We start from the raw sequence: 24,435 nt of genomic DNA on the forward strand, positions 1-24,435 counted from the left end.
GCGCTATCTGTAAGGTAGTGAAATCAGCTGTCTTTCGTGCAAGAGGGGATTTTGTAAGCCGTGCATCCCCACAGTGTTATGGAAACTGAATAAAGAAGGCGAAAGGTGTGGACATGTGATATTTGTAACAGAACGAGCGAAATCAACAGAGAGAATGACACCGTAAACCTACGGAAAGCAGACAGCAGCATCCTAGACACTGACATCATTACCGCCTGCCCAACCTTCCAACTGTCTTGTTACTAACGAAAACGGAACAGAGATTGTTTGTAATGGTTCCAACACAAAAACTATTATGCCTGAAAGCCCGATGGCCAATACTGACCAAGTAATCACCAACGATTTAATTAGTAGAAGCCTTACAGAAATCATCACTGAACACACGAGAACTATCACAGCCCTACAAACAGATAATGCAAGGATTACGTTAGGCAAGATGGAAAGAATTTTTGAATGTGTCGCTGATCTCTTCACTGAAAACCAGTTTCTGCGGGCTCAAAACTTAGAGATCCTGCAAGAAGTATCTCATCTGAAGAGCCAACTTGAAGAACTTAAGAGCATGACTATGAATAGTTTCACTTTGAAGCCTGGCCAAGGTGCAGGTTTCCCATTCACCTCTTCTATACCCACCAATGGGATGACACATAACGAGAATGATGTAACAGCATACAATCACACTTCCGCACTGAAAAAGAACCCAATGCGGAATCAAAAAGAAACCTATGAGGTATCAACTTATGAAAGTAACGCTGCATGTGTAGATCCCCTAGCTCTCTTTACAGCAGGCCGAACGTGCACACCTCACCAGCTTGACGCACCGAATCAAATTTTGGATAGATCCATGATTACAAATACCATTCATCCCAAAACCCACTCGCAAAAGCCTATTCATCTCACGATTGGCTCCACACACAACCTCTGAGTAAGTTAAAAATGGCATAAGTGATAATTTGAATATATCCGTTGATGTATACCAACTACCCACAAAATGGCCTTCTTATTATCTTTCAGATTAGACTGCAACAGTACCCAATATAAAATCCTGTGTCAGCCATCCACTTGGCCTCAAGGGCTCCTCATCAGGCCCTACTTTCAATCTTCGCCCACCACCAGACTTCAGAAGCACAGCCAATCAAGCAACGATCACATTCAGGATCCAGTAAACCCCACTAGCGAAATCATGAAGGGAAGCCAATTCACAATAATTCCTGTTAGGATATCTGAAAGAAACACCTTAAAAAAAGAGAGAGAAAGACCGCAGAGGGTACTAAGGAATATCCCCAGACATAATAGCATCTCTATATTCTATCAGAATGCCCGTAGCATCCGTAACAAGCTTGAAACTGTAGAAGAACTTCTACTTTCGCACAAGTTTGATGTGCTCTGCTGAACAGAAACCTGGCTTGGCCAAAATGAGGAGCATTTTCCATATTCAGTGTCGGCTGGATATAATGTGATTCTCTGCTCCCGACAGGACAAAAGGGGAGGTGGAGTGGGACTCTTCTACAAAACACCGCACATACTTGTTACTAAGAATTATAAAAGTCAGTCCACTAAGTTCGAAGGGCTAATTGTGTCATGCGAATTTAAATCTGCTCGCATTGATTTTGCAGTTATATACACCCCTCCAGGACCCGATGCTGCAACCGTCGATGAGATAACTAATTGGCTCATTCATGGGCTCCATCACTCAGCAAGGCATGTTATCTGTGGAGACTTTAACTTTTCCCCTCAACTTGTTCATCATCAGTCCAGATTGCTAAATAACCTTCACCCATTAGGAATCCATGTGATTAATAATCTCCCGACCAGAGTTGATCACCATCTTGATCTTGTGCTATCATCGAGCAATTGTGAACTTGATTCTACAACAGAAATAGCTTTTCAATCTGATCACATGCCAATTTTAATTAACTTATATTTTCCGACTCCAAATTACAACGTCTCGACTCAGGTCCACACCAAAATAATAACGAGCCCAAAATTACTCACCATTACTAAATGTCTAGAAGCAGCCACTGCAATTCCTTGGAATGCACTTGAGCAATGTGATAATCAACTTGCCTTAGACCTTTTAACTCGCTGGCTCATCACAATTTCTAATTATGCAGCCTCAAAGAAAATAAGGATCTCTGAACGTACGAGAGGATGGTGGACTCCTGAGCTGAGCAACAGTTTTAAGCTTAAACAGGAACTGTACAAACAGTGGAAAATGACAGGACTAGCTCCGGACCGAATTGCGTACTCCAAAGGACGAGCAAGCTTCAACCGCCTCAAGTCTCAAGCCATAAAACATCACATTGAAGCCACACTTCATAAGGGCTGTCCATCATACCGACAGAAATACTGTGAACTCCCTCCACAGTTTGATCCTGAAAGGTGGATGGACTTTATTGCACGAGTACAGCAAAACCAACATGCGCCCAGTGATATTCCCATGTCTGATGATGATGTGACCAGAGATGCACTTGAAACCATTCAATTAACAAGACAAGACCTTTTATCTGCGATTAATAAGTTGCTGCAACTGGTACAGCGGGAATCGACAAAGTACCACAATTTATCATTAAATGTTTGAGCCCATTTCTAAGTGATCCCCTCCTAATAATTTTCAATAGCATATTAAAAGGAGAATTTTTCCCTCCAATATGGAATTTATATTCCTGTTAGGCCACTCCCAAAAGTTTCCCAGCCAACTGAAGCCAGGCACTTTAGACCCGTCTCTCGTTCCTCGTGTCTATTGAAATTACTTGAAAAAACAATACTGAAAACACTTACCACGCACATTCTCCCGCACAGACCCCAGCAAATTCATTATTCGTTGCAAAACAGATCAACAGTTAGTAACCTGATTATGACTACTAATGCAATCCTTGGATCATTTGAGGAGAAAGAAGAAATGGCAATCACATATCTTGATTTACAAGCTGCGTTCGATAGTGTTCACATCCCAGCCTTGCTCAAACTCCTTCGAAATTACTATCACATCACAGGCCCAGTATTGAAGTTTCTGACATCCCTTCTTCAGAATAGAATCATCCAAATGTACATAGGAAAACAAAGGTATACTAGACAAATGCATGCAGGCGTTCCACAAGGAGGAGTCCTGTCCGGAATTCTTTTCACTGCTATCATCTACCCACTAATACACAATAGAACAGATATGATATCATATGCAGATGATTTAAAGATCTTCACAAAAATAAATTTGACCGATGAAGCCAAAAACGCCACAGTAACCATCAACAAGACCTTATCAGAAGTACAGCAGGCCCTCAAGAATTTTGACCTGCAAGTGAACCCTGAGAAATCTGCCATCATGGTATTCTCTCTTAAACCCATACCAACCATAATTCAGCCTGCAATTGAGGGAGTCCCGATTCCCTGCGTTGAAAAGCAAAGAGATCTGGGTGTAATCTTCGATAGAAAATTACGATTCCATCACCATATAGAAGAACTCTGTGCTAAATTCAACAAGAAACGGTGGGTTGCCAAGCAGCACTTGCTACACATTTACAACACAAACCTGATAGAAATGTATATCAGGATGATGATTTTTGGAAGTGTATTGTATGGAGTAGAATTGTGGAGGTCAGCTGCAGACACCACAATTAAACCATTAAAAGCCGCTGAATACTGGCTCCTGAAGTGGGCAACCTGGAAGTGTCATCTCCCACCACAGCAGCGCTGAATTTAACCAGGTTTTCAGCATTAATGCACGAGAGAAGACTCATCTTCACCGTAAAAATGATTGCCGGGAGAGTCTCAGCACCCAACGTTTGGGACACTGTGTGCTGGCGGATTCCCCAACCAGGTCTCCGCTCCACTCCCAAGCTTCTTGCTCTTCCTTCGAGACTACATTTGAAAGATCGGTTCCTCCCTTATCAGAAGCTCCACCTGGTTCAATCCCTGGATGCTGACTTATTTAAAATCATAGATGATAAAAAGTATAGACGGATCATCCTAGATCTGCACGTGGTCTCCAGAACTACCAACTGATCTCAGATCGTTATGGCGGGGCAAGAGACTCTCAGAAAACTGGACTTGAGGAAAAGCTTTTGTTATCACAATTTGTTATTTTGTATTAGTTTTCCTTTCAAGTCAATGTTATCTGCTATGAGTACTTTTTTTTTTTTTTTATTATATAATTTGCTTATAATTAATCTTTACAATTCCTTTATTATCTCTGCCGTTTGTTAACCCCTGGCATGGTGCCGTGAAGGATATTGTAAGGTCGTGGTACCTGCGTGTACCGGTGAACTGTACAATAAAGATCTTATTTATCCTCATCAACCTGTTTATCACAGATGAAGATTTAAAGTTAGCATTAAAAAGCATGAAAAATTACTATACGGGAGGTCCAAATGACATTCCTCGCTTATTTTGGAAAAAGACTGTCACTACCTTAAAACTCCTAATACTGCGGATCTTCAACTTGTCTCTCAGACAGGGGACGTATCCTAAGCACTTTAAGCAAGTCAATATATTGCAGTTCCAATTTTCAAAAAAAGGTGATAAAAATTATGTAACTGATTACAGACCCATATCCTGGCAAAATAGCCTGGCTAAACTCTTCGAGACAGCAGTACACAAACTCTCTTCATATTGTTCAATCCTTGCATTGATAAGAATCAACATGGTTTCTGAAGTGGCAAGTCTGTAGTCACAAATTTGCTTCCTTTCTGGCATTACACCACTTCTTAATAACCACCTTAAAGTTCTTGATAACCACCTTAAAGTCCCGCAGTTATCATCAATCAAGTGAACTCGGACCATTTCATACTGCTATTACCAATGACTATGAAGTTCAGTCCACTGAACAGAATCAGCAAATAACTTTCTCATTGATCTTTTTGACAACTCCCAATCACTGATGAACTTCATCCACAAGTTTTCTTCTTCTCTTGAACTGTAAAGTGACTAGCTCTCATCTAATTATTGCATTTTATTATTTGTCTTATTATTTTTCTATTCTCTAATTAATTAATTTACTACTGCATTTGTTTTAGCGGTAACTTACTTAATTTGTACATATTATATTTTAATGTTTGAATCTATATGAATGTTTATCTTCCTGTTGGATTCCTTATTATTGTTATCAATTGTATTCATTGTTCTGCTCTAAGATACACTGTTAATGGTTATCCGTTGTGCATCTTGTTATTAATAAAAATAAAAAAATAGGTTTACATAAACATCGTTCCTCACCAGTGCAGAACAGTAATGGCTCAAAGTCTGCAGGTACGAAATGAACTCACATCAAAACGCTCAGATTCGTCGCTGCTTTAAAGTTGCTTTCGGCCACATTTGCACATTTGTCCTTCAGGAATAAGTGTTGCTGTAGGCTCGCGCCAGCAGCTCTTGGGGCAGCTCCAGTTATCGCCATACAATTCGACTCCAACTTTCAGATAGTTTTCTGCCAGCTCAGCTGCTTCCACTTGTCCACAAACTGGACGCCGCTTCAACGTGATTGTGGAGAACAGAATGTATCGAAAACGCATCTTGAATCACCTATTCTTCTTTGAAACAAAATCATCCTTAATCGCTAGGTGCCGTCAACTATGGCCGATATGTATATTTTGCTTTGAGGTTATGCACGATTTCATCATCTCCGGACCTTCATCAGGATAAAACAGTGTGACTAACTCCATTGAATGCCGTGGAATTCTCACTGAGTTCCTTTTTTTTTTTATGTAAACCCCAAACACGAGAGGTATTAGAACCTATAGTACTTAGTACCGTGCTTGGGTTGGAGGTTGAGAAGACGAAAGAAGATATTTGTTGACATTGGACTTGAACTTCTGTAGACTGTAATTTTCAGGAAATAGGTATGAAGGAAGGTTGTTCCAGAAAATGGCAATTGAATGAATAAATGAGGAAGATGAAAAGTTGGTTCTGTGAGTTTGAAGTTGGACAGTAAATGGATGTTGGCTGGACAAGTTCGGACTGTTTTGAAAGAGAGAGCGGGGATTATAGAAGTCAATTCAGAAGAACAGTGCCCATGGAAGTATCTGTAGAAGAGGCATGCAGCAGAAACAGTACATCTATAAGACAGCGAGTGAAGAGAGGTTAATTAGGTTAATTAATGATTCATCTCTGTTAGAGATGAATCATTAATTAACCTAACTGCCCTCTTCTGAACGGAATCAAGAAGCCTGAGAGAGGTTTTGGGGGCACCACCCCAGATGTGGGAACAATATTCATTGGTAGGGCGGATTTGTGATTTGTACAGAGTGAACAGCTGTTTGGAAGAAAAGTAACGCCGAGAGCGAAAAAGAAAACCAAGTTTTTTAGATGCAGAGGAAACAAACTACTTGTAATGTGCTTGTGCCAAGAGAGATTTGAAGTCAGGGTAATCCCCAAAAGAGATATATCATTTTGCCTAGAAATCGGATTGTCACCAAAGATAAGCATAGGAGCAGAAGAATCCTTTTTGCGAGATATAAGACAAGACTGAGTTTCAGAAGGATTGAAATCAACTAAGTTATCCTTCATATTGTGTGGGCACCACACCTCGATCCCTGCTTACGTTGGTTCACACCTGGGTGGTCACCCACCATGTGCTTGAGCATGGAGGTTATACCCAGGATTACTAACAGTCCCACTATCGTGAATGTGCAACCAGAGGATTTGGCTGTTACAGACCGTCCGGACTTCGCCGAAATTGGGTCCACTTGAACTGAGTGTCACCCAAATATCAGTTCCATCAGCGTTTTAGACTGCCAGGTAGTAAGTACAGCTTGTCTGGCATATCTGAGAAAATGTCTGTGACAACCTCAAGGACCAACGTATGCAGAACCTCAAGAACCAAGGTATGCAGAACCTGAAGGACCAACGTATGCAGAACCTCAAGCGAACGTATGCAGAATAGCGTGAATAATGGAAGAAACACTGTTTAAACATAAAACCAATTTAGTGAGTGCGGATTTTCAGGGCGTGGCACATTCGTCTGTTCGGATGATGCCGCAAAACGATATTAAAACGATATTAGGCGGAACTGCACGTTATTTGGCTCCAGGTGGGACATAAGACCAAGCCTTGGCGCCGATCTGTAAGGGGGGCACCTGTAATCGTATACCTAACGCGGCAATGTGTCCGAAGTAATTACATTCAACTGAGTTCAGTTCGACGAAGACTAATTCCGGGGGAGTGCAGCGCAGCTCATCTGGGAGGGACAATTTTCAGGTGCGCTGACGAACGAGGACGGCGTCGGATCATGTGGAGTTCGTTCACCACCGTGTTTCCGTTAACATCCTCTTCCTGTCAAGCCCGGGACAAAGCTACGTCACCGCTTCCACTGCCGCACAGATCTGTCGCAGCTGTGCATGCCGCCAGACATCACGCTGCTGAAACAAGAAGGATCGATTGACTTCTCGTCCCCCCCCCCTCCTCACGTGACAGAATCAAAATGGAACGCTCGTTTAGAGCAGGTTTCAAAGTCCGTAGCAAGCACAGACATCGCACGTTGGACACGGGTCGACGATTTTCTGACACGGACTGTTGGGGTTGGGAGGGGGGAAGCTGTTGCTTGTTTCCCAAGAACCGACACATCTCCTTTTCTCAATGCTCACTTTACTGCGTGTTTGTTTTAATTTTTTCACAAGGTGGCCGAGTCAGTCGGTCTCAGGCGAGAGTAGCATGTTTTGTTTATCCCCCCCCCCCCCCAGAAGCTCGGGTTTTTCGTGCAGCAAACGGAAAACGGCGGATATGGGGTTAGCCGCTGATGCGCCATACCAAACAAACAAAGTACGTTGTCTCGAGGTCATGATAAGCATTCATGACCATTATGCGAGAGGAATTTACAATTAATGAAGTACAGTCGCCCAAATGAAGTACAGTCGCATTTCAGTGTACAGTCGTACACTGAAATGCTTCCGCACTCTCGTACTTGACCATTCGGCTACGTCGGACGCTCCAAGTATTGCAAAAATAAATTAATTAATATTTGGTTTATATTGCGGGACAACCACACGGTCAGAGGAGTTCACAAGAGCAAAGAAAGAAGAAACAGCACCGTATTTAGCAATCACGCGGTCTTGAACCACAGTCACTCAAAGCAGCTCTCAATATGCACCCGCGCGCCTTTCCACTCGGCAACTGCAACCAAAGAGGACAAATTTTGCGCGTTTTCTGGATTTTTTATTTTTTTACTTTTTGTTACATGCGGTCTGCAAATTGCACTATATTATTATTAATAATTTCTGTTCATTTCAGCAACGGTTTGCTTTCAGGGTTTGGCTTCGCGAACCCTAGGGATTCGCCGCGAGAATGCAGGGGAAGAGAACCGCTGCTCAAGCCTCGTGGCTGCTAAATAAGGGTAACGATTGTATTCGTGATTTATTGTGAACTTTTCTGACCTAGAAGTGATGGTGCCGAAATATAAACGGAACATCTTTTATTTGCGATATTTTAGAAAAAAATATTGGTTCAAATTGGTTTCGTGTTTCACCCGATTTTTGATTGAAAACGATTTCATCGATCCGTCATTATCACAGTTCGCATTTCATTGTACATATGCCCTATTACATCCGCTGTGTTTTCAAGGATACCTAAAGGCAAAATTTGTGCCTTCTTTATCCGAAGAAAATAAGCGAGGGCAAAGCCAAACAGATATTGGGTTTCCTTCAGCTGTGGATGCTCCCCATCTAAATTTGAACTGGCCATCTTGGTGGATTTTGAGGGTGCCTTCGACACTGTCTCGTGGGATAGTGAGTTGGCACGCCTTCACCTAGCTAACTGTACTTCCCATCTCTACAAACTCTACCAGAACTATTTCACAGAGCGCACTGTTGTGGTTAAATCCAACCTTCTGCAGATAACTAGACCAACTTCTCAGGTGTGCCCACAAGGCTCTGCACAGCTGGCTTTCTAAATCTTTTGAAGGATGCAAAATTGTGGCGTTTGCAGACGACCTTACAGTTGTTGTTTCTGGGAAATCGCGCTCCGACCTTGAAAACAAAGCAAATCTTGTCCTAGCAGATCTCTGCTCCTGGACGGTTCTTAACAAGCTTCAAAATCAGCACCAGCAAAACAAAAATGATGCTTTTAAAATCAAAGCTTGACCTGCGCCACCCACCACAAATAGAGATATCCGGGAAACAGCTTCCAATTGTGACGCAGACTAAAGTCCTAGGGGTGGACATCGACCATAAGCTGAGCTTTCTTCCGCATCTACAATAGCTAGGGATCAAAATGAAACGATTTTCAGCTGCAATCATGAGGATCTCCAAGAGCAACTGGGAGCTCTCCAACAAAACACTCTCTTGGTATTATAAAGCCATTTTCATCCTCATTGTGATCTACGCAGCAGAAGCGTGGTTCCACCGGGTCCAGTGAGTAAAAATGAAAAACAATGTCAACTCCATTCAATGTGCTCTGCTCCTGGCCACACACACACACACTATGCCGAACAGTGTCTACAGCTGCCATCCAGGTGTTAGATGGAACTTTGTCTATTTGCCTTGATCTATTTACAATCTTCAGAATTAAAAAGAAAATACCAACAAAGATACATGGCATAGAACTAAATCTCAATGCTGACCCCAAAGCAGAAAGAGCTCGCTGTTATAAAGAACTCGCCAACAACTCGGCAGTCTAGATGGAATACCTAACACAGAGACTCTGTTACCAGAAAATTTCTCCCTGATGTCACTTTCACAACTTCAAAACGGTAAAGACCTGGCTTTCCGTCACCTTGGAATCCTCCTACTTGGTTACGGGACATGGATCCCTCAACGAAGTTACATCTGCTGGGTTTGCTACCGACAGATCGCTGTTTCTGTGGCAGGCCAGAAAACTGAAAACATCTTCTTTTCGAATGCAGGATGTACGACGACCTAGGAAGGACCCTGTTGCAGGCTGTGCCAGGTATCTCGGAACAGCAATCAGAGCCTCTACTCCAAACACTTTACAATCTAAAGGCATTCCAAAGTATTTGAGCGCAGGAAGCAGAGCTACATTGTTTTAACTGCACCTACAATACTTCTTCAGTGACTTAAGGGATCCATATTCGCAGGCTGCCACCTTCTTTCTTCCTTTTTTTCTTTTTCACACGCTCTGCCTGGAGTTCCCACTCTAGTGCAGTCAATTTATTAATTTATTTATTTATTTTATTTTATTTATTATTATTATTTTTTATTAATTCTTTATTAATTTATTATTTTATTTATTTATTTTTTTTTCCTTCACGCGTTCTGTCTTGAGTTCCCACTCTAGCGCAAAGTAATTTAAACTTATTATTATTATTTTTCCCCCCTAACTGCACCACGGGTTGTTTTTTCCCCTTTCTTTTTTCCCATTTTTCCTCCTCCTTCTGGAATGGGCCCCCAGAGGAATCTGGCCCACCTTCTGCCAACACTAGGTGGGTCAGAGTCTCTCTTGGGACAGTACGTATTTTGCTGGGACTGGCCCACCTTCCCGTGGTGTGGACGAGTACCCAGAATCATCTGTCCAGGTGACTGATGCTTCTGGGTAGCCAAGTGGCCAGAACAGAACAACAGAACACACACACACACATAATACATGCAAACCTACACCAACATATTTCTGGCCCTTTACAGTTGATTCTATTCTTCACAGCGATACGAGGTAGAGCTGAACTGACGTTCTGGGTACCGCCTTTACATATACACATGTCCATGTGGATACTCTCTTTCTTTGTCATCCAGCGAGCCGGTGATTGCTGGAACTAGTTGCATTCGCACGTAATTGAGGCTGTCACTTTATGAGGAGAGAAAGTAGGGCGGTGAACTTCAGGTAGGTACTTCCCTCTATATTGCTTACACTGACCTATTTTATTAGGTCTATAGCCTCTATAGCCTTTGAAATAAAAGGTTTACTCTATTGGTTGGGGGGGAAAAGAAAAACTCATTAAACAGGAATTTGAACCGGCGACCAATAAACCCCATGACGTCTTTACCAATAATTGATCGAACGATATGTCTAGAGATAGGGAGGTCATAATCCCACTGTCCAAGGAAACTGTAGGGACGCATTTGGAATACTATATCCAAGTATGGAGACCTCATCTGAACAAAAAGACACTGACTCGAAACCGTCCAAAAACGGTAAACTCGCGCCTCACAGGAACGTACTTCGATTATGTGGGCTACAGTGGTTAGCAATCAGACACCTTAGAGGTGACCTGACTGAGGGTTATAAGAACAACCACATTTCAAAGCAAATTCACTAATATTCCGTAAAATTATAAAACTTGCAATTAACTACGTAGTTGATTGACGACGCTTTGAATTCACATTTTGAAGCCTGAAAAAACTGGCGCCTTCTATCTCCGGGACGAGATTCATCCACCAGGACGAGATTATGATTTGTGTTGCTGTAGTTTGCCGATGTGTCTAATTAAAATACCTTTCTCGTCGAACGAATTACTTTATGGCAACAGTCTGTCTCGTGATGAACACTAATTGGAATAAGTTAATGAACTCCTCTTAATCTATTGATCTATAAGAGAAAGACGAAATTAATGTGAAGAAAACATTATAACGACCCTTGGGGATGTTGTCTTTTAATACTGTCTTTGTGAATATTTCGTATATTGCCATTATAAGTGAAAGTTTGAAATTTTTCTATTATTTTGAGTTGAATGCGCAATCAAGAAGTCGATTGAAGTAAGGGTTTTTCTCTTTTTTACACTCTTCGAGAATAGGTAGGCTTATATAACTTATTGACCTTAAGTTTCAGCTTCACGAAGCAGAACGTTTCTCGATATCAATCAAAATCACGCTACGATTTATTGGATGATTCATTGGTAAAGTGCGTGATGCGTATTCCAGAAAGGCAGCCATTAATCATAACTGCCACCAAGCTTTGAAAGATTGTACACGCGAAATTTCCTTTAAATTCTGTTTATTTAATTTGGCTCCAGGAACACAAGCCAAATGAAATAAAATTCGCTTACATTTAGTTTTCGCAGCTTGTTCGAGTTGTTGCCGGGGCTTAACCACCTTTAAGTCGTATAAACGAGTTTTGTTTTGTAAAGATTGTGAAGATACAGTCGAAGAGGCACCACAGATGCGAGATTCGCTGGCACCACACTTGCTCGGTACGGGATTATTTTTTATTTTTTGTCGAGTGTTGTTCTTTTAACTATTAATTCTTTTTGTTCTCTGCTGAGACGTTTTATTCTCTTTTGATGTCGTTCTTCTTCTACTTACCTTTTCTAATAGGGTTGTGGTATAAAACAGCGCGTATGCGTTACTCACCTCACTTTGAGGTGGAATTCTGCGTGTCCCAATGAGTTGGGCATCGTCTTCGCTCTTCTCAATGTAGGAGAATTTCTCTGGATTCCTGCTGGGGAAGCATAGCTGTGGCCCGCCTCCTTGTGACTCGGACTGTGGAAGGCCTCCCTGACGATTGCTGCGCCCTAGTAGTAAAGTGGCCAGAAACAACAAAACGCGCCGCACAAATGCAACTTTACATTCGCTTCTGGCCATTTTACAGGGTTGTGAATCGCTGAACCACAGCGGAGTTGGACTTACGTTACACGTCGTACGGCACTCGACGGTCTCTACTGTAATAAATCTGATCAAATGAGCAGCAACTCCTTTGGTTTGTTTGCGCACGGCTGTTAAAGTAAGGTTAAATGAGGACACTTAAAACACACAGCTAAGGAGACATTCTCTCTCTCTCTCTCTCTCTCTCTCTCTTCTACAACTAGGTCAACTTACAGCTGGAGCAGGTGGAAGCGGCGCTCGAACGACGACTGTCCAGATACCGACCAATCGGCAGGCTCATTCGTCGCCGACTGCGGTCCTTGAAAGTCGGGAACTCCAACAAGGCCAGTGGAAACTGGACGAAGGGCAAAAGAGAAAAGTTACAAAACGGGAAAACTGCGAAGCGCTCGACATGAATTCAGAGACCCAGAGGGGCCTCCCGGTCACCCCAGGGCAGCTATTCAAACTCGTTTAAGATCACCTGCCACTGAGAGTATTCCTCCACAACATGGCTTCCCTCGTGCTGATGGTGCACACCTGTATAAGTTGCTTCCCCGCTTCGCGCGAGGGTTGAGCCGGGAAGCACCCACTGCGACTGAGTTCATGTCGGCGTTAACAGATCAATTAAACACAGCATCATTACGTACGCAGCCGTTCATAAATCGGGATACTGGCCTGGCCGAACTGACCTAATGCGCGATGCTATGTCGGCGCTAACAGTTTCGTCACGCTAATTACGCGTGTCCGTAAATAGTGCGGAGGCGGATAGGCGCGAGCAATTCGTTAACGGAGCTTTTTGACGAGAGCGCCGAAGCAATCGATTGGCGTCACTTTACGATCTCGTGATGGCGACACGAGAACACGAAACGAAAGACGCTTCCGCTTAAATCGAGACACGCAAACGACTGAGAGGGGCACGCTGGAAATGACCCGGCGAACAAACCGGGCAATATTCAAGCACAGCCCTCCTCCCACTTCGGGCAGTGGGATGACATTATTTCTTCTTTACAGGTCCACGGGGAGGAGTAACAGGTCTCCCAGAGTTCAGTCCTCCATACTGATATTTGGCCTTCTTTTCTGATGGCTTCAAAATCTGAAAGGAGCACATCAATGTTTCATCAACTGACATCATACCACCAGCATTGTCAAATTCTCCACAATAATTTGGTGCTGTGAAAAGGGTAAGAAGTTGGCGTTTAGAAAAGAACTCATATCCATCTTCTACAACCTGATGGGCTCGACATATGAGATCCAAATCATGACGGTTCAAGAACTTGCTAACAACATCGGCTCCAAATGTAAAAGATACACCACGATCATTTTCTCCCCAACCTTGGACATCTTTATCTGGATCTGACCACAATAAGTCACATAGCAAACCTGTATCAGGTACATCTGTTGGTCTCATAATTCGCCTTATTTGTTCCATAGACTGAAGATCAGGTGACAAACCACCATGGAAACAGAATATTTTTTCATCTATGATGGCAGCTATTGGTAGGCAGTTAAAACAATCTGTAAATGTTTTCCATAGTTTAATGTTATAGCGTCTTTTACACTCATCATAAAATCCATAAATTCTGTTGATACCGGCACACTCATGGTTTCCCCTCAAGAGAAAGAAATTTTCTGGGTATTTCATTTTGTAAGCTGAAAGCAGACAGATGGTCTCCAAAGACTGCTTACCCCGATCAACATAATCACCAAGGAAAAGATAGTTGGCTTCTGGTGGAAAACCTCCATATTCAAACAGATGTAACAGGTCAGTATACTGTCCATGTATATCACCACATATCTTAAGAGGGGCCTCCAATTCAAGCAATATTGGCTAGCTGAGAAATATTTCCCTAGACTTGAGGCAGAGCCCACGGACCTCATCTTCAGTAAGCTGCACAGTTTTGCCTGGCCGGCATCCACGAACTTCCAAAAGTCTTGAGATAATGCTATCGACGTTAAGTTCACCTTCCGCCCTTTTCCCTCGGATTGTGACCTAAGATTGCGAAGGGGAAGAACAGCGGGGAATCCGCCCAGTGCAATTCTTGCCCTCGTGCACCGTCCGTCCCAACTCCCATGAAGCGCGAACAGCAACAAGTCGTAATTAGTCCGCGTTCTACTCATTAATTAAACACCCCGCTAACCACGCGCAAAGGAAAAATAATCTTTTACTAAAAGCGAATATAAAGCACGTGTCCTGAGATGAAAATTATTTTATCTCCGATCTTAACCCCCGCCACTACCACCAGGATACGTGCATCGCAATCGGCTGTCTCCGTGAATTCGGGGCACACACCCACATCGGAACGGAACTAGTAATCGGCTGCCGTAATTTCCGCTGTTGACGGGTGGGTTCGTTAACCTCCGTCTGCTCCTCGGCAGACTCGCAAAGGCATTCAGGTCCGTATCGCAGGAGTCGCTCCATCGTGTCTCGGAGCGCTGCCAACTACGCAAACAGCGGGAGGAGAGTGTTGCCGTGAGTGACTGCACCACACGGAGACGCAAAACCTTGACATTGCGGCTGCGCGAAGATCAATAACCTGTTCGGAACAAAGGTGCGAACGACTACGCACCCGCGTCACACGAGGAAATACGCGGCATATGAACCCGCTAAGCGCGATTAGAAAGCGGAAGGAGGAAGAGGCCGGCGAGCGGAGAAAAACCGAAGGAATTAGCAGTCTCGGACAAGAAGAACGGGGCCGATCGAAAGATATTGCAACGCTTCCGTTGGAAAGTTCCTCCCAATTTTGTTTTGACAAAAGTCCCTTTTGAAGAAATTACAGTTTTGTTTGCAGAGAAGAGAAACGAGGGAGAGAGAAAGTTGTTGTCAGTGTGAATACTGATTGATTGTGGCAAGTGTTCGAACTGGTTTAGAAGGGAGTGGACAAGCAGATATCAATTCAGAAGAACAGCGTGACTACGGAGGAAAGAAAATTTAAAGGCGAAGGATGAAACCCGAGCTGAAAATCATTGCATTTGATGAGGACCCGCTTCTTCGGTGGTCATCTTCAAGCATAAACTGCCACCCCTCACACAGATATTACCAAAGTACTTCATTACAGAAAAGCGACGGAACGGATCTCAGCCCTCCACTTACTCGTTTCACTCAAAATGATAGGGGTGAAATCAATACGCCAAGGTTATGGCAGTTGTGTAACTGGTGGACCTCCCCCCCCAAACCCTTGCCCTCTCCGCAGTGTGCGGGATGGAGGCTCAGGAATGGTGACAGGTTCTGCCGTTGGAGATGCTCCACAACGTCCAGCAGATGGCAGTCGACTACAAGGAGTGGATAGAAGACGCATCATCACGGAACGGCTTTCGTCTTCAGCTGAATGACTGCCATCGGTCTTTCATCGCGATGTGTGTTTGGGGGGGGGGGGGGGGGGGGGAAACGTTCTTTCATTTTCCGTGTTAATAATTTGTTTTATGTATTTTTTTTTCCTATATTGGTTAATTTTCATGTTAAATCCCTAGCATTTTTAATTTTTTTTTTTTTTTTTTCATTTATTGAGTAATTCAGCCTCTAGCAAAAAAAAAATCTGGCAAATCTGCCATACATTTAGACATGGTACACTTTCCCTCTATATAATAAAAAGGTTTTCCTCCTAGTAATATTTTTTGAGCCGATGGGAGAAGAGGGCAGAGAAATTACGCCACTACAAATGCGCGGGTAAATAATTACATCGTTGTCTTCCATTGAAACACAACTGCCTCCATAACGTTCACTAACTTCGTGCACGTGCTTCACCATCTAATATATGACCACGCCGGCATCATTTGATGTTCATTGTAATGTCAGCTGATGAAGGCACCCGATATAGTTTTTATATTTGTAAATATATTTCTCACGCATTATGAACCCGAAGCAAAAGGCCTTTTCCTAACTGACCTATGTAAACGAATAATTATATAGTAACATTTATTCGACCTTGAGAATGCCGCGTGGCGGGGTAGCCAATAGGAGAAGAGGGATGCGGGTCGCTTGGTACAAGTGAGTGGGGCAAATAGCAAGTAAGCTATTACCAAGAACACAGGTTGAAAATTTCGCCTCGATCTCACTTTCCGTTCTACAGTAAAATACGCTTTATATATATTCACAAACAACACCAATGTGTCTTCCTGCTTCGTAGTAGATTGGGCTTGAAATATTAGGAGAGTAGTATTCTGTGATAAATTACACGATTCCTAAATTGGGCTTGAAATATTAGGGGAGTAGAGGGTAGTATTGTATGATAAATTGCACGATTTCTAAATCCCCTTCTGCCTTTTATGAACTTCGAAGTGCAAAGGTGAAATTTTAACCTTTGGAAGTGGACATGTGGACATGTGTATATGTAAGGGCGGCACCTAGAACGTTAGTTCAACTCCGCCTCGTATCTCTATGAAGAATAGTATCACTACAGATGGCCAGATGTGTGTTACGTCGGTTTGTGTGTATTATGTATGTGTTCTGTTGTTCTGTTCTGGCCGCTTGGCTACCCAGAAGCATCAGTCACCTGAACAGATGATTCTGGGTACTCGTCCACACCACGGGAAGGTGGGCCAGTCCCAGTAAACACGTACCGTTTGGAAGTATTAAAGTTGAAGAAAGAAGAACCGAAAGTCCGGGATCATAAAGATGGAAAACGCTCGTTTACAGAAAGCATTTCAATAAAGATCGCTTAGTTAACAACACACCACGCTTCTAAGTTAATACTGCTGGTAAAAGCATGCAAAGTTTATTATTAAGTTTTTGTTATAAAAGATTTAAAAGTATGCAAAATTAAAAAACACGTTTGAGGTTCCAGCTACTAGAATTGATTGACGAAAAAAATTTAACATCATCAGCAAAGTAACATCTGCACTTATTGTCATGACGGTATTTACAAGGTCATTTATAAACGTGAAGAAAAGAAATGGAGCAAGCGAGGTACCTCGTGGGCCCTTTCCGGAGGATGAACACAAAGGAGATGACCTCTTGGAGTGGGACTGCCTTCTCTCACTTTCTCCTATGCCAGGGATAAAGTGAATGTACAAAACCATCGTGTCTTAATAGTAGAGAAAACAGAGAATTAGTGACGCTATCTAAGGCATACGCCAATCAATGAAGATTACATCGAGCCCCTTCCCCTCCCGCGCCGAGATTTAATTTTCCCAAATATAGCCAAGTTAGTTGCGACCGATTTGTCTTTACACAAGTTCACAAGAAGCCGAAGGGGAAAAAGTATTTTTATGTACGCATGGGCAGGTAGGGTACACTGTTCTTGATTTGTGCTTCTCTAAAGTATGGATTATTAAAAGTTTCCCCAAAGTGTCATATACTGATGGATAGCTAAGATGTCTGAATACATGATCGACTTTATACATGCAAGCAATGAACAGGTAATTAGTATTTTTACGGTTTAGGTTCACTACCTTATACAGTATTTATCCAGTTACTTACAAGACTAAGGGCGCCTCCATAGCGAGGTGGACAGGAGCAGCAGTGCGTAGCACACGCTTCTTGATTAGACCGGGGTTCGAGCCCATGCCCACCAAATACAGAGGATGCGGAAAGGTCAGGGAATGACTACCGCATATTCCCGGAGCAATATGGCCTTAGTTGCTAATGCTCCTAAAAACCAAACAACAACAAGACTAAGGATTATAAGAAGGGTCTGATGCATACCAGCCAATCGCAAAACACTAAGCTCTGAGCAGGATTAATACCTGAGGGAGATAAACCCTCCTGAAGCAAGTATCTAAGAACAAAGACAATAGGATTAAGTGTAGACCAGGAGTAGTGCATTTCTAAACTTCACAAACAACAAAATTCTACTTTAAGGGAAATTGACCCGTAACATAGAGGCAGGCGTAGAAGCGAGTTAAGATTAAAGATGCAACCTGAAAGAGATATCAGCTCTAAAATGACACAGGAACGCGTTATCTGTTACCAGAACCCTGAGGCCATCTTTAAATGCTGTACACGTAGCCGTAATTTTTGTACGGCTTGACTACCTAGGTCCAGTGGCTGATTACCCATTAAGGCAATGAGGCACGTGCCAGGGGGGCCCCAGGCTTTGGGGGCCCCAAGCCAAGACATTTTCCTATAGTGTTCTAAAATAGATTAATGTTTTCAGTAAACATCATAAAAATCTTGATTAATTTAAGCGAAAATTTAAGCAAAAAAGTCAAAAGTACAAAATTTCATTTATTTGCCACCAAACTTTTATTTATTTTTTATTATTTTTTGGGGGGCCCACAAATATAATTTGCCTAGGGGCCCCAACTATCCTTAATCCGCCACTGCCTAGGTCCATCACTTAATAATTAAATAAAGAAAGGCGACTAAAATGGTTTGTGCTTTTTGTCGTGACAGCGCGAGAACCAGCACAAAACCAGATCTGACAACTAAAGAATTAATATCTGTAAAAGAGAGAGAAAGTCCAGTTACCCAGAAAAATCACGACAGTATAGGATTGAAACCCGCAGACATCGCTCAAAAGAAAAATCCGACCACAGACGACAACTTTGTTTTGAATCCTGATATAGGCAATGACGATAAGAGCGTCCAGCTGATTTATGAAGAATTGATAAGCACGCTTATGGACGTCCTCACTAATCACTTTACTCAACTGACACAGCAGTATTTATCTCAAATTTTTGAGCTCACATCCATCACTCTATCTCAATGCAACTGTAACCAAAAAAAAAAAAAAAAAAAAAAACCTTATTTCACCCATCCCCTAGCTCCAAATGTTTGTCAAGTACTGCCTTCAATCTATTTAAGCTATCAACATCTACAACGACAGATGGAAGTTTGTTCCAGCAATCAACCACCCGCTGGCTAAAAGAATACTTCCGCACATCTATCCTACAACCGTCTTTCCTCAATTTGAGTTTATGCCCTCTCAGGTGATTATTATGACCAAGAGGAAGAATCCCTTCAGCACTGAGCATGCTCAAACCATACAAGGCTTTATATACCTCAATCAGATCACCTGGCAGGTGCCTAGTCTCCAGACACTGTAATTTGCAAAACGTAAGCCTTTCTTCGTAAGAGCAACCCTTTGTTCCATTCACTAATCTTGTTGCCCTTCTCTGTACTCGTTTCAACAGCTCTACATCTTTCTTAAAATGAGGCCTCCGGACCTGTATACAGTACTCAAGGTGTGGCCTTATATAAGGGGATAATAAACCTCCTCATCCCTGCTAGAAAAATTCCTGTATATCATCGACAAGACACCATGAGCTACTCTTGCAGACCATCTGCACTGCTCAGAATACTTCATATCTGCCTGCACAATTACCCTCAGTTCCTTTTCGTTCTCTACCACTGTCAGTGTACTACCACAGAGTTGATATGTTACTCTGGGGTTACTGCTTCCCATATTTAGTACTTTACATTTGTCGATGTTAAATTTATTTGCCACTTCTCAGCCCATCCGCTAAACTTTTCTAGATCTTGTTGCAGCAGTGTATTGTCATTAGTGTCATTAACAACCCTGCTAACCTTCGTATCGTCTGCAAACTTGGACATTAAGCCCGATATACCATCATCAATATCATTTATAAATACAGAAAACAACAATGGCCCCAACACGGAACCCAGAGGGACTCCACTAATAATATTAGTCCACGAAGAGCAGTGTCCATTGATTACCACTCTCTGTCTTCTCCCACTCAACCATCCCTTTATCCATAGCAGCAATTTCCCTCCAATGCTGCACTGCTCCAATTTGTACAGCAGTCTTCCATGTGCAACAGTATCAAAAGCCTTTCTAAGATCCAAGTATATGATATCAAAGTTCATATACTGCATCCAGTTCCTTTGTGACTACATCATAGTATCCAATAAAATTAGCCAGGCAAGACATTCCCTTAACAAACCCATACTGTGTCCGAGCTATAACTGAAGTCTTGCCTAGATGATCCTGCAGTGCTTCTTTAATCAGTGCCTCCATTAATTTTCCTGGAACAGAAGTTAAACTCAGAAGTCTATAATTACTTGTGTCGGCCTTTGATCCTCCTTTGTGAACTGGGGTCACATTTGCACATCTCCAGTCTATGGGTACCTCCTCTGAGTCCAAGGAAGCTCTCTTAATTATGGCTAAGGGTTTGCTTACTTTCTTTGCTGCCTCCTTTAATATAACTGGATAGATCCCATCCGTCCCAGGTGCCTTTCTTGTGTTTATCTTCAACAATTTCTCCTCAACTTTACTCTCATTTATTACCAGATTATCTAGCATACTGCCAGAGTTGAATACACCTCTGGCACTCTCCTTGCTGAATAACTCCTCATGTATGAATGTCGATGCAAAATATTCATTTAGTTTGTTAGCTACCTGAGCAGGATCATCAACAGTTGACCCATCGATATCAAGTGGACCAATCTGATTCATCCCCTTCCTTCTAGAGTTTACATAAGTAAAGAATTCTTTGCTGTTTTTCTTTGCACCCTTTGCCAAAGATTTCTCATAATCTGCCTTTGCCTGCCTAATCTCCTTTGTGACTTGGTTATATTATAATATTATTAGGTTACAGCTCATATCTATCATAGGCTTCCATGACACCCATTAATTTTTGTATCCCATGCATTTTTCTTCTCTCTCACATGTCTAATTAGTTCATCTGATATGCATTTAGGCCTAAATCTTGAACAATATTTCTTAGTTGGTATGTAAAGCCTAGTAGCTTCCAAGATAAGTTCTTTGAATGCTTCCCATTTTGAATTTGCTGTTGGTAACAGCATCAGTTGGTCCCACTGTATAGAATTTGAGTACTGTCTCAGACCACCGTAGTCACCTTTACGAAAGCAAAACCCTTCCCTTTACCCCTGATGGTAGTTACCTCTTTGAGTATATCCCACTTCGGTACACTGTGATCACTGCCACCTAATGGTTCCTTTATCTGCAGATTCTTAATGCATGAAGAATCACTACTGATAATCAGATCAAGAGTATTACTCCCTCTAGTTGCCTGCCAAACATGCTGCTGTAGATAGAAAATAGATGTAAGTAGAAATTCGTCAAATGAGATGTATCGAAGAACTCAGTCATTACCTAACAATTGGAAAAATACAGCTGGTAAATCGTAGTAAATTAAACGGATCCCACCACTGGGATAAGCAAAACCAAATAGAATCTAACTGGGAGAGGAGGACAACCAACTCTCATCCTCACTCTGAGGTGCGCTTCTCCAAATGGCGCCCTTTGTTGTGGCTATTGTGTTCGTAAAGGTAGGGTACCTGCGTGTACCTATGAACCTTAAAATAAAGATCTCAATTTATTTATTTATTTATTCCTAACTGGCACTCCACAACAAGCAGCGACAGGTGATAACTGGGTACCAGCAATTCGGCAACCTTGTCCTCCGCAGACCAAACATAGTCTTGGTCAAATTATCTCAGGGATGGCAACCAGATGAGTCTAGAACAAAAAGAGAATTGCATGGCGATGCAGAATCAAATAACCATGAATCAGTACTCCCGTGTTCCCCAAGCATAAATCCTTCCTATGCGCCGGTTGCAGCCATGCAGGTGACCGATGTAAGGAAAGTGCCGGCCCCCAGATGCTATAAAATGAAGTAACTAAAACCACACAGGTACCTCAAACAAAACCGGCAAGCAGGACTGAACGGGGTTCATCCCCTCCCTCAATACTGAGAGATCATCAATTCGTTGGAAAGGAAACAATAAGGATAGCGCCGCTCCAGTCCAGGCCCTGCATCCCACCCTAGCCTACAACAAACCGCTGTTCAAACGAGGAGTAAAGTGTTTGTGTCACGACTAAATCTGTCCACGAAGGCGTCGGATATCAAGTCCCTGTTTGCTTTGGAATATGCGGTACAAGTGGAAGTAAGAGCCTTGAAGACGAGACACTTATGTCTCTTTCATCATTCCATGTGCCCCTGACAAACAACGTACTGTTCGGTGGCCCCCAGGAACACTGGTCAAGCCTATCTGGACAGGAACTATCAATCTCCCACTGCCAGACGCATGAGCAACCATCTGCAGAGCAACTAGCAGAGATGACTAGCACAACCTTGACCAAATATAGTCAAATTGTTTACGCAAAATGTCAGAAGCCTTGTTAACAAACTTGAGACATTACAGTCTCTCCTTCATCTAGATGAGTTGGATCTTATTTGCATTACCAAAACATGGCTCCTTGAGGGGAACCAGCTGAAAATTATCGCCCAACCGATACAGTACAATGCTCTAGCAAACTCGAGAGGTTCCATGAGAGAGATGAGGGTGTAGCCATACTCCATAAAGATGCCTTTTTGATTGGGAAAATGAAATACAGCCAAAAGGATATATATCTTTGAGGGCCCCGTGTGTAAATTTAGCCATGGAAACAAATAAAGTGCAAATGTGTGTAGTCTACCTACCCCCAGACCTCTACACGTGGAGGTCTGCAGGTAGGTACTGTGGAGGTTGGACTCCACACGTAGTTTGTCTGTAACTTGGATTCTGGAATCTCAACAGTTGTCACAGGAGACTTTAACATGCCTTGGCAGTGGCATGTTAAAGTGAAGTAACTAAAACCACATTAAAATTAAGGTCCCTTGTAAAATGTTAGAAGGGACCTTAATTCTATCCTTCACACGGTAGGGCTCATAGAAATTATAGATATCTCAACTACATGTGATAATACCTTAGATCTACTCTATCACAATTTGGACGCCATGCATATATGCACCCTCCTTTAGATTCCAGCCAGACCACATCCCGATCGCCTGCAAATTCTCCCTGGTCGAAACGATAGATGCAACTTACCACTCCCGGCAAATAATGTTAAAAGCAATCTTTTCAGTTAAGTATCTGAAACCCGAAATAATTCTTAAACGCGTAACAGAGTTTAATTGAAAGAATCTATATACCTTCCCTCTGAGGGAAGCTTTATCCTGCTTAGCTGAAGAACTCAGACAAGAAGCGCTGGCCGGGGGATCAAAAGAAGTTCGGATTACAACAAGAATGTCCCCATGGTTCAATTCTGACATCAAACTCTCTTTTCATCGCAAGCAAAATGCCTACTGACGATGGAAAAGGACGAATAATCAACAAGATCTCATCACATATAAAAGGGAAAGAGCTTTATCTTTAAGACAAAAAAGAATGGCTTACAGGAAGCTGATTATCGACAGGATGCGACTCTCAAAACGTATAAACGCGTTTACCCGAAATCAGTCTACAGTGGATGAGAAGACCTTCGTGGAATGAGCAAAATTTGCCTTCGAGCAGAGTAATCAGCAGCAGCAGCAGCATGATCAGTCCGTCTTTCCACTGGTAGGACCCACGAGCTACCCTGTATTCTCTAATTTCGATATGTCGATCTGATCGAGATCATAAAGAAGCTACCGCTAAAGTCGGGCTCCCACTGTTCATTTCGCAAATATGCAGCGTTTACATTGTTGATATTCCGATGCACATTTTTAAACAAATCATCACTAGCGCAGTGCCCCCAGAAATCTGGAACACATACTTTGTGTGCCCAGGACTACAGGCCGTTCGTCATCAGCTATGAATTCCTGAAACTCTTCGAGAAGGCCATTAACCCTGCACTTACAGAACATTGATTCAACCACAGGCTCTACCTCCACACGGTAATCAAAAGCAGGTCTACAAGTACCAACCTGCTTGACACACTTACAAGAATACAAAGAACCCTCGGCGATCGAGCGCAACTTGGTATCTTCTTCGTTGTAAAAGCAGCATATGTTAGTATTGATGCATTAATAAAAAAAAAAAAATAAAAATAAAATTTTCTGTTTATACTCCGGGACGACCAAACGGTCAGAGGAGTTCACAAGATAGACAGAATACAAGAAACAGCACCGTATTCAGTAGTCACGGGCTTGAACCCCGGTCACTCAAGGCACGTGTACTTATGCACCCGCGCGCCTGACCACTAGGCTACGGCGGCCTACCTTGGAGAACTTTTTAAACGTGACTGGTAATTCTCTACGAATTTTATAAACAATTCTAAAACCTAGACAGGTTCTAGTCACGCATCAGATCTATCAATAT

The 24,435-nt window shown here is 42.5% G+C and overlaps 1 protein-coding gene and 1 pseudogene across 2 annotated transcripts in view; both read right to left on the reverse strand.

The window, feature by feature from the left end:
* Positions 1-24,435, reverse strand: part of LOC150090455 (adenosylhomocysteinase-like 1) — a 619,708-nt gene that overhangs the window by 273,187 nt on the left and 322,086 nt on the right. The window contains exon 2 of one of the 2 annotated variants that reach the window (XM_090369138.1): positions 12,687-12,807. The exons of the other annotated variant lie outside the window; for it this stretch is intronic. Coding sequence (XP_090225264.1) covers positions 12,687-12,807 — 121 coding nt within the window. The remainder of the gene's footprint in view (positions 1-12,686; positions 12,808-24,435) is intronic. 2 annotated transcript variants of the gene reach the window in all.
* Positions 13,445-14,424, reverse strand: LOC150090456 (serine/threonine-protein phosphatase PP1-beta catalytic subunit pseudogene; annotated as a pseudogene).

The sequence above is a fragment of the Mastigoproctus giganteus genome, chromosome 2, assembly GCF_048544385.1.
Source record: "Mastigoproctus giganteus isolate SK-2022 chromosome 2, ASM4854438v1, whole genome shotgun sequence".
NCBI lineage: Eukaryota > Metazoa > Arthropoda > Arachnida > Uropygi > Thelyphonidae > Mastigoproctus > Mastigoproctus giganteus.